Raw genomic sequence first — 17,316 nt, 5'->3', positions numbered from 1 at the left:
AGTCTCAACAGCAGCAGCAGCTGTTTCCACTTACAGTGTAACTCCAGCAGTTTCAGGGTCTTGAGGAGTAAAACTGCTCAGACGATGCCAGACGAAGCTGCATGTAATCTGATAAATTGCCTCAAGTGATGTCACTCAGTGGCTGTTGCATTGTGGGTAATGTAGCCTCCAGGTTTTGAAAAGCAGCCCACTGGTCCAGCATTGCACTCAGCTAACACTGCTGGTGTCGTAAGTTTCTCCTCACGCAACAACTCACTAAATTGAGCCATTTTTAAAGGGCGTCTGGTGACTTTCTCGACAAAGAATCAATCATTAGTTACTGTTTAGTGTATTTATAAAATTTGACATGTTTACCATCAATATAAATTGAGTGTAAATGGTGAAATCAGTGTAAACAGTGTGTTCAAACAGCTGCTAAATGTTGGCAGGTAAGACTTTAGCACTTTAGACACAGAAGCAGACAGGCTGGTACAGCCATGCTGCCACAAACTGACACTTTGTACAAGGAAACAAACAACTTACTGTTTTCATTTAATGCTGAATTTACAAGAAGCTCCAATGATTTCGAATCTGTTGTAGCAAAGTTTCACAAAGTTTTTTAAGTTTCTCCTCATGAAACAACTCTTAAAATCAGCCGATTTGTTAAGGGACTCTGGTGATCTTGTGGTGACTAGTTCAGTGGTTGGATGAGTTGAAACAGACGGTGTGTTCACAAACATCTGCTGCTGACACTGACAGTTTAAAAGAGCCCACACATGTCATTTATTTCACAGTGGGTGAATCAGACAGTGTGTAATCTGTTCTGTCTGTTGTCGTGTCTTCTTCTTCTGCTTGTTTCACAGAGGACGTCAGCTGAGTCAGCAGTCCTTCAGTGTGGCCCAGGACACATGCGTACACATTATTGCTAAAGGAACGTGGTAACATGTGTCTGACAATGTGTTCTGGGGGTGTGATCGGGTCACTCAGGATGGATGCTGATACCAGGTCAGAACCGAGCCTCTGTCTCTTCTCTAACCTAGTGAAAACACTGACTTCAGGTCGGTTAAGTCCGGGTACACAAGTTGTTCACTGAGAGACTGGTGAGTCTGACGTATGAGTAGATTTTGAATTTGAGGAAAAAGAGAGAAGATTCTAAATTTAGCATGTGAATCGATGTAACGCAGCATTAACTCCTTTCATTAATAAAAACTCTTGTCTCGTTGAACCAGGTTGACACTTTTGGGAGTGTGTCTTTACACGTGCAGTCACCTGTGCACACGAACACAGCGAAGCAGCCGTTATTGTTCCAGCAGCACACAGAAAGCCGTGCTGAAGAAACTTTAGTATCCTGGAGCGCTGCCCAGAAACAGCCACAGACGCTTGAACCTGGTGGGCGTAGAAACTCGCCTTTCATTGCGTAGCCGTACTGTACAGAGCGGTTTACAACGTGTGGGCTGCATCGCCTCCCGCATGTGTGAGGAAGCCAGCTGCCATGGAAACCACCGAAATACCTTTTCCCCCCCAACAAACCCTGACCTTCTCCACTCTGTTTGTAGTGAAGGTGTGAGCGGAGCTGGAAGTCTGCCCAGTCAGGGTTTTTTAATATTCATCTGAGCGCTGAAATAATGTGAGAGCAGGAGAGCGGAGGCATCTCACTTCAGCGTGGCCTCAGTTTATCACAGCACTGTTAATGTTTGATGGACGGGACGGTTCCTGTCTGAGACACACTGAGGTGAACCTGTCTTGTCATCAGAAGTCGTCACCAGGTTCATTTTTATTGTTTGTTTTTTTCTTGCTGTCAGTGAATCCCATAAAAAGACCAAAACCAACAGTGTGTCAGTCTGTCTGTACTTTAGGATTTCCCTGCTGTCTGTGGCTCTGATTCCCTCTGTGTTTTTTGATTGCTGAAAATAATCTGTGTAAAACACAAGTTTCTGATCCTTCCAGGTTTTGTTCATCAACATAATCTCCACAGATGAACTCCACTCTGTGATGTTTGAAGCATAAATTAAATGTGTAGCAGTAAAAAGCTAATGTTAGGCTACAAACAGACGACATCACGGTCACATGTCTTAAACGACACCACCACTGAGAGTCTCACTACACAATTACTATACAGGTTTTCTATAAACTGATCAATGCACAAGTTGTAAAGTCAGAGTGAGAACAGTGTGTAACTAAAGTGGGCCTGTAAAGACGGACTAGTGAGTAGATGAGTCTCCGTGTTCGCTGTGAGGACGTTTAATGTCCCCGACAACCTCTGTAGTCTCATTTAGACACTTGTTAGCAACCGCTAACCGTTTTTAACACACGGAAGAGCTTTATAATTAAACTGTGGGACATTTAATGATGGAGTTTATGTTGGAGAACAAAACATGTAAATATATTCAGCCTGTGGTAACCACACACCGTATTTCACACATTCAACTGAAAATCCATTGAAAAACTCTCAGACTTTGAGACGAGGGAACCAGATGTGCAGAAATACTAACTGATTTCTGGGTTTTATGACCACAAACTACAATAATCTGTTGCCTGAAGCAAACAGGAGGAAATGGAGGATCTGTTGGGACTTTGAGCTCAGAGCCTCAGACAGGAAGTCAGAACGTGTTGAGAGAAAGAAGAGCACGTTTCTGTTTTTGGTCTTTTTTTTTTACTTCCTTATTGTTTTAGTTCATATATAAAAGACTTTCTAATGAACGATGTCTCAATATGTCACACTGACACCTGACTGTGGTCTTTAAACACATGACGTCTATCAGCTCACACTCACAGCTAACAGGATTATTTTCACATAATAATAATTATCATCATTTGATATTTAGACTTCAAACATTTTGTTTGTTGTATTATGTTGATTTAAATTTGTAAGTATTTATTGACACAACCATATTCATTAATATTGCCAAAGTAGAATATTTATATTAACTTATAATATTCAGAACACTGTCAAAAGGAAACTAAAGAAAATAAAAAACAGTACGTCTTTAAAAAATCATATCTTTTTTTGAAACTCTAATCTTTGCAATACAAATAAAAAATAAAACAACAATAATAAAACACAAACTACTGAGCAGTTTCTGTCTTGTTGCAGTTTGAATTCAACTCATTTGTGTTTTGCTTTATTTTATTTGATTGTATTATTGTTATTGTGAAATTCAATGAGTCTAGGACTGTACGATGGATTTTACAATTGCAATATGATTCACAACTATTGGTAATAATCATTTCTGCATTACAACTTTTATTAATTTAAAAAACAAATTCAAATCATGATGATGTGACATGTTGGGGTTTGTAACAAACTGCATTATAATGCTGTTTGTCACATTTCACCTTCATCATTTGGATACTGCACTTGATCTATTAATTGTGCAGCAATAAATTAGTCTACAACATAATTCTATATTTTTTACTAAACACTAAAACTTCCTTGTTGCATAATGAACGATGACTAAACTGAAATCAGTTTGGAAAAATTATAAAATCTATTTTTCTATCATGTTCTTTTCTTTTCTTTTTTTAAAATTAGCAAACAGCACGGTCCAATACAGAATATATACACATATAACGTCAGTGGATGGGATCAGAGCACTGACAGAGATAAGTTGATAGAAATGGGTTTTAGATGTTAAAGAGGTTTCCTATTTTAAAAGTTAAATTGATGTTTTGTTTGATTTAATTTTCAAAAATTAAAAAGGGTGGTTTATGATCTGTTGCATAAATGAATAGTACAAATAAATAATAGTAATCTAAATAGTCAGTTCATGTCTGTCATCTTATGTTATTTAGACTTAATTATTTTTATTTCAAGTCTATTAAATTAAATTATTTTGTATTAACTGAATCATAATAAACACATAAACCTGAAGGAATCCGATAAGAAACATGAAAAACAAACAATAAAGGAATAAAAACTACATTTTCTACGTGAGTTACGTAAACGTAAACCTACGTCACGCGTGCGTCAGAGGTCAGAGTTGAAAGTTGACAGGGGTTGGCTCGTGCTTGGACGGTTCGCGGGAAATGTCTCAAAACAAATCGGTTCTGGTGGCCACGCGAGCAACTTCAGGAGGAGCGTGAACTTATCAATCAGCCGAACTGACCGATCAGATCAATAGAAGCGTCTGCTGCTGGTAGTGACGTAATCAACTGTCGATAACTGAACATTAACCTGACAGTGACGCTGGGAACGTTAGCCGAGTTAGCTCCTTCAGTTAGCTCAGGCTAACACAACACTGTCAGCGGGGCTAATCTGTTAGCATCGAGCAGCTACCTCCGGCTTCACACCGGAGACACACAGCCGCGACCCCGGGAGGGAAGGTGCCGTGAGCGGGGAACAGAAGCAAGGCGGACGGGGTTAGAGGACTCGGTGAGCGGTCAGAGAGATGGCAGAGAGGCCGGAAGACCTGAACCTCCCCAACGCGGTGATCACCCGCATCATCAAGGAGGCGGTGAGTAGGGAGCCAGCGGCGGGGAGGGAAGGGATTACTGGAGGAAAAGTACCAGAACAGCCGTGTACAGATACACAGTTACAAGTACAAGTACTCCATTCATCATAGTACTTAAGTTACAAAAGAAAAACTATCATAAAATATATTTAAAGTATCTAAAGTAAAAGTAACGTTAGCAGTGTAAAATAAAAATACTCAATTACAAGTACTCCATTCATCATATTACTTCAGTTACTAAAGAAAAGTGTCATTGTAACATGTATTTAAAGTATCTAAAGAAAAAGTAACGTTACCAAAAAAGCAGTGTAAAAATACTCAGTTACAAGTTAAAGTACTCCGTCCATAATATTACTTCAGTTACAATAGAAAAGTATAATAAGCACCCTGAGCACCTCATGTGTTCATGTAGGTGCGCAGGTCCTTAAAGACTTTAAACGCCTCCCTGTTCTTGAAACCAGCTGTGCTCATGTGTTTGTGACTGTTCGTATGTTATTGTCTCTGAGCCTCTTTTCTCAGCCTGCCTGTGTTTTCTGATAAAAAGCTGCTGGTGCTCTGCAGCTTCGAGATAAACTCCTCCGCACCGCTTGTTTTCTCAACAGCTCCCAGATGGGGTGAACGTGTCGAAGGAAGCAAGGAGAGCCATTTCCCAGGCCGCCAGCGTGTTTGTGTTGTACGCAACATCCTGGTGAGAATCAGTCGGGATTAATTCAGAAAATTCAGTTGGATTCAAGTGGCATCATAACAACGTCTGAGTCTGCTTTTTAAGAAAGATCCATTACACCACTCCTTAAATAAAACAATGGCTTTTCTTCCTGTTTATCTCGTCACAGTGCGAACAACTTTGCCATGAAAGCGAAGAGGAAAACTCTGAACGCAGGAGACGTTTTGGCCGCGATGGAGGAAATGGAGTTTGAACGATTCCTGGAGCCTCTCAGAGAAGCTCTGGAGGGTCAGTACATCAGCATGAAGACAATATGACGCAAAATACAAGTTCATATTATTCCTCATCAGTCTGACTGCATCTGATTGGCTGCTCAGACCTGGTATCAACATGTGGTTCGCTGTGATATAAATTACATGTTTGGTCTCTCTTAACCCGCCCATGTTTGCAGCAGATGTCTGTGAACACACCGTCTGTTTCAACTGATCCAAACATTGAACTAGTCACCAGAGTCCCTTGACAAATTGCATGATTTTAAGAGTTGTTTCATCAGGAGAAACTTAAAAAACTTTGCAAAACTTTGCTATAACAGATTCTAAATCATTGGAGGCTTCTTTTATTGATGCTTAACAAGTCAAATTTTACAAATACACTAAACAGTAACCAATATAAGCTGCTTCTTTGTCGCCCAGACTCCCTTAAAAAATCGCTCAGTTTAGTTAGTTGATGAGTTAGGAGACACTTTATAAACTTTGACACGCTGTCTCTGACAAATTCTTCATTATTCGGGCCTTCTTGTTAATTCGGCAAACATTAAGTTCTTTCTTTCTTTGTGTAAAAAACATTGCGTCTGTTCGTCCCAGTGATGGACGTGTTTATTTGCATACAGAGCGAGGAAGTGAGATCCGATCATAAGTGACAACAACAGGTGTGAGCTGACGGACTTGTGATCGGATCACCTAGAACGAAAGGTTAAAACCAGGTCTGAACAGCCTCACAGCTCATTCTTCCGTCACCGACTTCCTCAGTTACAACAGCGGAGCAGATGTTTCCAGTAATTCTCAATCTGTATTCAAACTAAACAACAGAGCGGAGAGATGTGAAATAACACGAGCTCCAAGTCTTTGATTTGCGGTTAACGATGGGTGTTTGTGTTCCTCCGCAGTGTATAAGAAGGGCCAGAAAGGAAAGAAGGAGGTTTCTGAGCAGAAGCGCAAAGATAAAGAGAAGAAGGTCGACTCTGAGAACGATAAGAGCAGAGAGGACGAAGAGGAGGAGGAAGAGGAGCGCATGGAGGAGGAGCCTGAGGCCGAGAACGAAGCTGAGGAGGAGGAGGTGGAGAACTGACGAAGCTCTGGTGACTGACATGCACTCCCATCACCTCCTCTGAGGTCATCACTGGCTGGACGTGATGCGTTTAAGTGAAGCTCGGTCGTCGCAGAGCCACCATGAATTAAAGCGTCAGTTTTACCGAGCAGCAGCAGGTGAGGTTACGTTCTCTGTGGAGGAGCTGCTGTTTCCGACCCGACAACAAACGAAGCACAAAGGAAAACTCCACCTCCTGATCTTCATTTTGTATTTTTTTTATCATTTTGATACAAACACTGTTTTTTCTTGACCGTTAATAATACTCAGTAGTTAGTTTTCATCGACAGGAAGTTAAATACAAAGACTGATTCTGGTTAAAGAACTAACACACTCAGCTTTTCAATCAGTTTACCACTGGAGGGAGTGAGAACACAGGCAGTCGTTTGACCAGCGTCCAGTTAGAAAATGAGCTTGTTTAAAATGTTTCCATAGTAGCACACTGACGATCATAAACCCTGTTTTATTTAACAAATTAAGTGCTCAAAGGTTAAAGGTTGTCTAAACAAAAGAAGCCGTTGAAGAACTAAAAAAAAGAGTCCAAGTTTAGATTTAAAGGAACAGATCACTCAAAAGGTCAGGTGAAGTCTCGTAGTCCACAAAACATTTCTGGAGCTTCACAGAGAAACAGAGCAACTGAAGTAGCTGGAGACTTGTTTTAAAATGTGAAAAACATCCCCCCAAAAATATATAAAATGGCTCCATACAGCTCGTCCACTGTAATCCAAGTCTCCAGGAGCCCGAGATCACAAATTGATTTGCACGCACATTGTGCGCTAACACGTTTATCTTATTAGCTACAGTGAAGATTTTGTGTGTAAATAATCTCTTTTCAAATCAATCTCTGATCTCGGGGCCTCCAGATTATGTCAGACGAGCTGCATAGAGACATTTCATGTTCATCCTGGTTGTGTTTCTCCAGCTGCTTCAGTTGTTTAGCAGAATGCTCCAAGGCTGTTTTTCTGTGAAGCTTTAGAAATTTTCTGTGGACGACGAAACTTCAACTGACTTTCCATCAGCATGGGCGTCTCATTTTTGGGTGACCTTTTCCTTTAATCCAGGATGTTTTTGATCAAAGATTTCCTAGCTTTTGGTACAAAATCAGCCGCTAGTTATGAATTTGAGGATAGAACACTAGAAACAGTCATCGAGCTTGTAACGACTGGACGTGATGAATCAGTTCAGCGGTGACGGCTGTAATGATCCGTGTTGTTGGACCACATTAATTAATAATAGTTAAAAAATGGCAGCAGCTGTGTTCAGTGCACCTTTTTGTTCTGCTGCGTTTTTGAACCCTTTATACTTTTGTAGAGTTGTATATGACTGGCTGAGATTTTCAATAAATATTTTGTATAAAAGGAGAACTGTGTTGAGTCATGACTGACCCGAACGACCCTGCACACCCACCACGCATCGTTACAGTGACTCTGGATTCAAACGGGATCTGACTTCAGACAGTTTTCCTGCAGCTGCAGTCATTAAACAACCTTCAACACATTCGGACTGAAACAGAAGCGGCTCAGATCTCATAACAGAGAGACGTTCACACAGAATGAAGCTGTTGACACGTTTCCAGCTTCGCCCCGTTCAGTTCAGGAGTTCATCTGATTCACTGAAGTTACGAAACTGACAGAAAATAATTGAACACAATTCAGACGTATGATGTAACATTTCACACCTTAGTGTTTCAAAACCAATGATGTTTTGTTTCCCAAACTCGATCTGGATTTGCTCTTTTCAGCAGCAAAAAAAAAAATTAAAAAATACATCAAGAAATTAAGGAGTACTCTAGTTTTGGAGAATAACTTCAAACTCTGAATTTTAATATTTACAATATTAATGAGGTAATAATTCAAACTCAGAAATATTATGTTTTCCATAAGTGAGTAAACAAGCTGCTCTGAGGTAAATAAGGTCCCAGAACGCTGTTTGAAGCTAGAAAGGTGGCAGGGTCCACCACATATTGAAGTCAAGCAGTATAAATTGTGTTGTCCTTCAAGGTCAGTTTGTTTTAGTAGTAAAGTTACACATTAAAATCTTAAGTTTTACAAAGTAGCAGCTCTGATATAATTTTTGTGAGAACCATAAAAAAAACTGTTTAACTTCTCATGTGACACTTTTCCAGCTTTCTTTTCCTGGTGAGGCAGTAGTAATCTTCCTGACTGAAGAAAACTGTCCTAGTCACTTTGTTTCAACCCTGTTTAATAAATTAACCTCCCAGTTACCTTCAGTGTTTGACACAATACTCAATTACATTGAGTTCAACCGATACACGCCTAACAGCTTGAATAAACCTCATTGTGGCAGTTACTCAGTTATTTCTTCATACACTACTCAAAATGATTTAATTTGGCTTTTATTGCATATAAGCACCTATAATCCCAATATCCAACTTATTTTTAGTGTATTAATTGGACAAACCAGCTGTGAAGGACATGTATTTAGATCCTATATAAAAGTGTCACCATTTCAAAATACTCCATAACAAGTACTGCATTCAGTCACTCATTGAAGTGTTTTTCACTTTTAACCCATTATTGTGCTGAATGACCTTCAATTTATAAATTCAACATTTTCAGTCATGTTTAATCAGTATTTTAATGTTCTGATCCGACAGGACCGAGGTCGTTCTCACCAACACCGATTTCCTCATCTCGGGATACAAAACCAGAATTGCTGCACATCCGTTAAATTAAGTTTAAAATAAAAACAAGGTCAAACACAAGGAGCTCAGTTTTTCTGAACATTTTATTGACGTCCTCAGTTTTTACTCTGATGGACACTCGACTTTGCCGCTGTTGATGTCATCGATGACATCGTGGGGAGGACGTCCATCGATGGTGCAGCCGACAGACTGAGCGGTTCCCAGGATCTCTTTGATGGTTCCTGAAGGACGAATTAAGACAAATACAAATCAATGACTTGATGTAACAATACAAAATGTTTACGGTCTATTTCAAATTAGACACGTTTGCAGCTCATCTCCGTTTGAGGGTTTAAAGTCCAATAAAACAAACATTACTAACATGGGGACAGAAACCAGGTGAATTTCTCTCATATGGTCAATGAATGTTCCAGACTTTACGGCACAGGGTTGTCCATTAGTTTGAGCAGCTCTGTTTCCTAAAGTTGGGTCGATCTGAGCCTCCACTGGATTATACTCAGTCACTCTGACAGACAGGCATAGTGGCGGGAGGCTGAGCGCTACACATTGTCTTAATGTTTAAAGTCTTACCAGAGAGCTCCCTGGCGATGGAGCGAGGCCTCATGACGCGAGCAACGCCAACGATCTCATCGAAGGTGACGCTTCCACTGTGCTTGACTGGAAAAATAAAAAGTGAAATGCGGTCAATCCACTTCATCCAAACTTGTCTTTGTTTTTTTTAAAAAGTGATCGTTTCCACACAACTTACTGTTCTTGACCTTCTTCCTGTCACGAGGAGGCTCCTTCAGAGCCTTGATGATCAGAGCAGACGCAGAGGGAACGACCTCGATCTAAAACAAAAACAAGTCAAGTCATCGTCCTGCCTCCACCAAGCCGACTGTTTATATTCACAACTGGCTGGGAGTAAAGGACCAGTTCACCCAAAAATGAGAAGTCATCAAGACAAGACTCCAGCTGCTTCAGTTGTTTATTAAATGCTGCAACACTTTTGCTGTGAAGCTCCAGAAAATGTCTAGTGGACTAAAACTTCACCTGATGACTGAATCTTCATTTTTGGGTAAACTGATCCTTTAATAAAACCCTGCAAGTTCATATTGCAGATTACAGCCTGTGGATTTGTTCATAATACTTACAGCTGCCTGTCTGTTCTGGATGGTCAGCTTCACGGTGATCCTCAGGCCCTTCCAGTCACCGGTGGCCTTGGCAATGTCATCACCAACTTTCTTGGGAGACTGATGAGAAAACAGAAAAGGTGATCAGTTGAGATTACATTGGACTAACAGAACCTCAAAATCCAGTCTGTTAAAGCTAAAAATAAATCTGTCAAGAGTCTTCATCATGCAGGAGCTTTGGTTTGTGTTCCAGACTTTACGGCACAGGGTTGTCCATTAGTTTGGGCAGCTCTGTTTCCTAAAGTTGGGTCGATCTGAGCCTCCACTGGATTATACTCAGTCACTCTGACAGACAGGCATAGTGGCGGGAGGCTGGTTCAGTTTGTAGTGATGCATGTTTTTCTTTTTAAACTCACCAGACCCAGAGGTCCGATTTTGGGGGCCAGGGCGGATGTGGCTCCGACCTCTCCTCCTGTGCACCTCATGTACACTGAAAGACAAAAAAACCTCATTAAAACCTTTAATTGATGCAGTTTCTTCACACTCTGCAGACTCAACACCCACTGACAGCTGATCTTTAACAGGTGTGATGACGGCTTCAGACAGAACCGCAGTGATTTTAACAGCATATCTGCTCATTTTCAGAGTCGAGTCCTGTAGCTCATTTAGCTATTTAACACTTTTTTTTTAAACCAGTGCACCTGGAGTCAGGAAAATGACAACCAACATGAGATGCTTTAACTACAGTCTTATGAAACGGGGCACCAAACAGTAATACTGCATGTAAAACCCATTTAGTGCCATCACTGATATAAGAGCAGTCATTAAATTATGATTTAACGCCTACAAACTATTATATTCTGAGCGTTGGCATGTTGTCTACATTCCTGACTGCCAAGTCAAATTGTTTCAGGCCAAAAAAAACCTGCAGGTTGGACTCGATCTAGTAACATTTTACTGCTCATAATCACGATGATACATCATATGCAAAATTTACTATGTGCAGTTTTGTAAACACGCTAAAACCCCTGTTGCTGGGAACATTCCCACTACGATCCTGAAAGTTGTTTAGTTTGAGGGAAAAGATCTTAAGCTTGAGGACACCGTTTTTCCCACAATCACAAATTTCTGGAACAAAAGATGATATTTAGAGTCATGTAGGCCAAAACTATAAACGTTTGCACAGTGGTTGTGAATCCTGCTCCTGGGCATTTACAATCCCTCCCCAAACCAAACCTAAGCAACTAAATTAAGACATGTCCATCTAAAAAAAATGAAGGCTGTGAATACATCCAACAGGACTGAGTCCATCACCATCACGGTGTGGTAAATATGTGCAAAGTCACGAGGAACAGAAAATATGGTGCAATGAACTGCATCAAACATTTACAGTGAAATAATATCTAAATGGACAAAATTAAATTCAACACAACATTGACGCTATTGTCTTATAGATTGAGGACAATGTTAATTTATTCATGTTCGCCTAAACGTTCAGTCATATCAATCATGCATATCAGCACATTTTGGGTCATTTAAAGCCAGTTTCCACCTACACTAACTTTATAAAGAGCAGCCTGATGTTTTCTACACAGCTGGAACTACGATCACTTTCAGTACAAATTAATCCATGTCACGGTTTTAGATTAGTTTTATCTATAATGTGCCAGATTAGAGTAAAAATACAGATCGTTAGTGTTGAATGTGACCTAGACTTATTTATAGCAATCTAAAATGTGAAAGATGGATTTAATCACACTGAAGACGAAACCTGTTAACATTTTAGATGTTTTGTAATTTATCAGAATTGGGTTAAACAATAATCTGGATTGATAACAAAGAAGGATTGCACGACTCAAAATTATACTAGTTGACATTTTTCCTAAGGAATATTATTCGTCAGTTAAATAAATCTGTATGATCATAAAAACTACAAACACGAACATTGATTCATAAATCAGACATCACGCAATCGACTCTAAATGACACTTTCAGCAGCTTTACGAGGCTGCAGACTAATTTTAATTAACATAGAAACTGATTAATTCAACGTGCACGAGGTTAAATTAGCATTAGCTAGCGTTAGCCGATTAGCTAGTACTGTCATCCCACGTGTATTCGCGTGTAGTCCGCCCCAGACACCGATTGACCCGTCAAACCTGTCACAAATCCATCAAATTTCACCCGATACATAAATTTCAGCATGCAGAAATTTAGTCAGACATCGTTTTTAGCATTCTTCGCCGCGTTTTGTGTCCCATCTTTACCGTTTTGTGTGCGCCGCTCACAGGCCGGCGGACACGGAGCGACTCCATCTTGGCTGTGAACAAACGTCTGCGTGTATTACCCACTTGACAGTGAAAACATACCAACTTTAATCTCGTTGGGGTCGAATTTGGGAGGCATGTTGCTGCTGTGGTGGTTGAGCTCAGTTCAGCTTGGTTTGGTGAGGGTGTCGGATGAACCCGGACTCGGGACGACCGATTACTGTTGCACCTTCACCGCTACAGGGAGAAAGAAAGGCCGAGCTGTGGCCGCGGAGGGATTTATAGACACGCCAAGTATCGCGAGTGGTTATGATCCCGTTCTCGTGACGTATATTCAACGTCACGATTTTCAAAAACAGTTTGATTAATTTATTTATTTATTTAAAGCACTTTGTAACTTTGTCTTGAATTAATCAAATTATTATTTTATCATGATTCAATTATTCTCATAGTCTAATTTAATCACCTTCATAACGATAGGACATGAATCAAAAGAAACCTCACATGTAATCTTATATTTATTTTAATTATATTTTTGATTATTATTTTTCTACATTACCTAACTTACATTGTATATTTAGCCTACAGCCTGCAGACATGTTTTACAGCTCTGCAATCACAAACACAACCTTCCTACACAGCTTTCCTATATTTAGTGTGTCCTCTCTTAATTCACTGGGTTTGTTGTAATAAAGAAACCCTGAACAATATTTGGAGTATTTAATGTAACAAAATCCTTATCGCCAGGAAAATAAAAGTGTTTTACCTCCCAGATGTGCTCCAGGTTAGGATTTGTTGAAGATAATATCTTTTATTTTACATCCGTCCTCACAATTTGTTTTTTCAAACATGAAAATTTCTCTCAATTCATGTTTACGTTCTCTCATCTTAAACAATCTTTGGATACTTTCAGGAAATAACTGATGTTTTGATTTATACGTGATTTGATCCATTTTAAAGACAGCCAAATTAAAAAAAATCTAGATTTAAAAGAGTGTGAGTTTATTGGTTCATGTTGCTCTTTGGATGTATGAACACTGGTTTTAGTAAGTTAAATATGGATCTGTTTATATCAGGGCTGCCTTGGGGCGGTCCGCTGGACAACTATGTGTGTCATCAATTTTCGCCCTCCAGATGTTTCTGATGAACTTGGGATCTAAGCACCATATTGCATCATGATACATAGAAGACAAAACAATATGATACAAAACAATACGACATTAAACAATACAATACGAGACAATATGACACGATAGTATATGACACGAAAACATACGATACTAAATGAAACTATATGACACGATGGGACACGATAAGAGACGATACTATACAAGATGATGCGATATGAAAGATACGAAACCATGAGATCAGAAACAGAATAATATGATATAAAACAAAATAATACTTGGCAACAAGTTACCATTCTTAAAAAAACTATGATATGATACAAAATGATGTGATAGTAACGATACGATATGATACAAAACGATACGAAACCACATCATACGATAAAATACTATATGACAGAATACAAGACGAGACAAAATGTTACAATACTATATATATTAGTTGATATTTGATTCATCACCACCCTGCACCACTTCCCTTGAAATAACTAGTGTTTTATATTATAAGACAACAGTAAACGGTTTATAATAGACTTCATTTAGAAAATCCTTCACTTCACTCAGTGTTGTAACTGACCTCGAACTGTTTGCTTTGATGTCATTTCTATGTCATTTCCAGCATAACTCATAAAATATCTATTATTATTATTCCCAGAAATGCTTTTTCAACATAATTAATGAGTTGCATTTGTGTATTTGTGGCATTGCTTCCCAATAATTATGCATTTAGATAATAATCTAGTTATAAAGTGGTATTATATAGCGGCACGAGTAATATAATGCAGACTGTTGTGAGTGTTTTTGCTTGTGTTTAATGGAGAGTTTTTTCCGGTGGTGGAAAGTTATTTTCTGAGCTGGTTCATGAACTCAGAGGAGGTTAAAGTGCTGCATGTGGGTGCTGAGTGGATGAACATCCTCCGTAGCAGAATAATGGGGCCTGAAGCTGGTGGAGCGCTGCTGGAATATAACAGTATTATGTCAGTATTAGTGTACATTACTGCAGGTGTTTGTCATCTTTCAGGTTGCTGTCAGTTGTATCATCGCGGCTCCGAGTCGCATGTAAAAAAGCAGCGTTTGGATCCTGAAGGACTTTTTGACTCAGAGCTGCTGCACAGGAATAGAAACAGAACACAAGAGGGAGTAAGTGGGTGAGAAGCAGAGATCATCACTGTTGTGCTGTTTAATATGCATCATGAAAATCTGTGAGGATACTCAGAAATTCACAGCTCATATTATCAAGGGAGAGCTTTATCTGTATTTACAGAAAGTCCTCAGCATTTAAAGGAAATGTCACCTCTGAATAATCTTCTTGATGAAATGTTATCAGGTTTTTCAGCTCTAATGGACAGAAAGTGTCTTTAAATATAAAATACTTCTTTTTATGTTGGAAATAGATGAGAAATGTTTGATATTTCTTTATCCCGTGCTGCTGAATGTGAAGTTTTTATCGCTGTTTTTCTTTTTCCATAAAACTTAAATCTCTTAGCTTGTTGTTATCACATCATCTGGTCGTCTTTGTGTTTCTGTCTCTTTGTAAAGTTCAGCGATAGTTGAAGGATAGTTCATGTTATTTCTGACCACATGATGAATAATGGAGAGGATTTATTGTTGCTGAATACTCCTGGTAATAAATCACATCAGTGGCAGTCGCTATAATCCCACATGATTATAATAAACTCTGCTGATTTTTCTGTGTGTGAGTGACCCGGTTTGCCTCACGTTAACTAGTTCAGTACAGTAACGTCACATTACACCAACATGAGACACGAAGGAGTCCAGTTTCATCTCTGCAGAGGAGACGACAGCCTGTGATGTGATTACATTTCCACTCTCGTCTTACTGTGTGTGTGTGAGTGTGTGTGTGTGTGTGTGTGTGTGCGTGCGTGTGTGTTGGGCTTGTATTGCTATCTTTATCAGCACCAATCTCAGTCTGAACCACCGTGGGCTGTTTGAACACTGAGACTTGTTTTGAAGGTTGAGGTTAGAATAAGGTTGATGTATGTTTGCGTTCACTTGTGATGGTTTGGTTTGGGGCCATCAGTGGTGGAAGATGTATTCAGATCTTTTACCTCTCAGGGTAAAATGACTCCACAAGTCGTATGTTAATAATCTGATGTAAGTCCAGAAAATGTCTTTAAGTGAAATGACTCACCAGGCAGAATAACGACCCGTCAGTCGCTGCGGTTTCATGGATAATATCTCTTCAATCTGATGGAAATCATTCTGATGAGAGATGCTCACTTAACTGTTTCAGTGGACGCTAAATAAAGGGATCTGTTAAGATGTGTGTTTAAATGCATTAAAATATTTATTTAGTATATGACTTTCTCAACATGTGCAAAGTGGTCGCCCGCTGTGAAGCTGCTGTTCTGCTGGACATGTAACAGAAGACGTTTTTCTCCCTCAGCCTGATTGAGAAAATTCATACATTCATTCATTTGCTCTTGAATTTTGGCTACAGGTGAGACGAAGCAGGATGTCTCCACAGAAACAACGTTTAAAAACTCTGGTTTACTGCAAAATACAGACAGATTTATCCAGAGGATGTAGAGATTTTTAAATAATCCAGAATAAATGTTCGCTGAGCATGTTTCTACAAAACCACAAATACTTTCAAACTTATTGTTTAACGTTTCTATGTTGCAACTTTACCTTTGTCTATCTTGAATTTTCTATATCTCTTTGTCATAACTCTCTGCTTATGATCTGGTTAGGTTTAGGCACAAGAGCCACTTGGTTAGGGTTAGAAACATCATGGTTTAGCTAAAAATACCTGTTTTGATCGCTGCGATTACGTATGAAGATGGTCCGACTTCCTCTGACAAATAGTTGGTTGGAGATGTCCCCATGAGCTCGAGCTGTGGTCGCCGGCTCTGCGGCCTTGTGGCTTGCAATAAACCCTGACCTGTGCAAAGTAACTAGTAACTTTAGCTCTCTGATAAATGTAGTGGAGTAAAAAGTCAAAATGTACTCAGTTACTTTCTCATTATGTTAACGAGGGTCCTCATAAGAACACGAAGACAAATGTGTGTGTGTGTGAGTATACAGTGTGGAGAGTGCGAGCCAGCTGTTATTTCTGCATAAACAAACTGAGCCTGAAGCAGAACCATCGAGCCAGTGTTGACACACACACACACACACACACACACACACACACACACACACACACTCAGTTGGACAGCTCATTTGTTAAACTCGAGGGAATGATTCGATTTCAGCAGAGTTCCTCTCCTCCATCTTTTCGTCCTTCTTGACCTTTTTCCTCGCGTGTTTTTTCCAATCAGCAGCTTCGTCTCTTCTTGTTCTTCGCTCTAATTTCTCTGCCGTACAATTTCCTCTATTGATTTTTTTTTTTTTCAAGCCCGGCTGTAGTCGAGGGAACGAAGGCTAAGTACAAAGCTTGTCTCTGTTAACTGGATTTAAAGGAGGGGAACAAATTGTCTTTGGATTTCTGGCGCTCGGCCGAGCAGATCTATGAGCGGGTTTATTGATAGTTAGGAACCCTGAGCAGCAGCTTCTTGATTGGGATTGAAAGCAGGACGTCGATGAAGCAACTTTAATCTTCACTTCATTCAGAGCTAAAGACACTGTAGATCTATTGCTGTGTCTGAGATCACTCCTCGGTTCACTCACTAAAGTTTAAGATAAATGCATTTAGTAAATCAAGCTGGATATCTTATTAGAGC

General features: G+C 39.6%; 2 protein-coding genes across 3 annotated transcripts; one reads left to right on the top strand and one right to left on the bottom strand.

Moving 5' to 3' along the window:
• Positions 1-3,958: 3,958 nt before the first annotated feature.
• Positions 3,959-7,823, top strand: pole3 (polymerase (DNA directed), epsilon 3 (p17 subunit)). The gene is made up of 4 exons (XM_084358225.1): positions 3,959-4,433; positions 5,033-5,118; positions 5,264-5,382; positions 6,260-7,823. The coding sequence occupies exons 1-4, from the start codon at positions 4,368-4,370 to the stop codon at positions 6,439-6,441; spliced, it is 453 nt and encodes a 150-aa protein (XP_084214351.1). The 5' UTR covers positions 3,959-4,367; the 3' UTR covers positions 6,442-7,823.
• A 1,366-nt stretch (positions 7,824-9,189) lies between these two features.
• Positions 9,190-12,765, bottom strand: rpl12 (ribosomal protein L12). 2 transcript variants are annotated; one of them, XM_084360141.1, is made up of 6 exons: positions 12,606-12,765; positions 10,653-10,726; positions 10,258-10,356; positions 9,873-9,954; positions 9,695-9,781; positions 9,190-9,345 (listed from the first exon to the last, which is right to left on the bottom strand). In XM_084360141.1, the coding sequence occupies exons 1-6, from the start codon at positions 12,640-12,642 to the stop codon at positions 9,227-9,229; spliced, it is 498 nt and encodes a 165-aa protein (XP_084216267.1). In that variant the 5' UTR covers positions 12,643-12,765; the 3' UTR covers positions 9,190-9,226. The 2 variants fall into 2 exon arrangements, with proteins under 2 accessions (XP_084216267.1, XP_084216268.1); XM_084360142.1 differs by having other exon boundaries at positions 12,504-12,642.
• Positions 12,766-17,316: the final 4,551 nt, after the last annotated feature.

This window comes from Pagrus pagrus, assembly GCF_965226575.1.
Source record: "Pagrus pagrus genome assembly, chromosome: 1".
Lineage (NCBI taxonomy): Eukaryota > Metazoa > Chordata > Actinopteri > Spariformes > Sparidae > Pagrus > Pagrus pagrus.
The sequence above is the reverse complement of the archived record's forward strand: the minus strand, read 5'-3'. Positions and strand labels throughout refer to the sequence as shown.

Coding starts and splice junctions, on each gene's coding strand:
- pole3 (XM_084358225.1), top strand. CDS start 4,368: ATGGCAGAGAGGCCGGAAGACCTGAACCTCCCCAACGCGGTGATCACC. Junction 4,434..5,032: donor CCCGCATCATCAAGGAGGCG/GTGAGTAGGGAG, acceptor TTTTCTCAACAG/CTCCCAGATGGGGTGAACGT. Junction 5,383..6,259: donor TCTCAGAGAAGCTCTGGAGG/GTCAGTACATCA, acceptor GTTCCTCCGCAG/TGTATAAGAAGGGCCAGAAA.
- rpl12 (XM_084360141.1), bottom strand. CDS start 12,642: ATGCCTCCCAAATTCGACCCCAACGAGATTAAAGTTG. Junction 10,357..10,652: donor AAATCGGACCTCTGGGTCTG/GTGAGTTTAAAA, acceptor TTTTCTCATCAG/TCTCCCAAGAAAGTTGGTGA. Junction 9,955..10,257: donor TCCAGAACAGACAGGCAGCT/GTAAGTATTATG, acceptor TTTTTGTTTTAG/ATCGAGGTCGTTCCCTCTGC.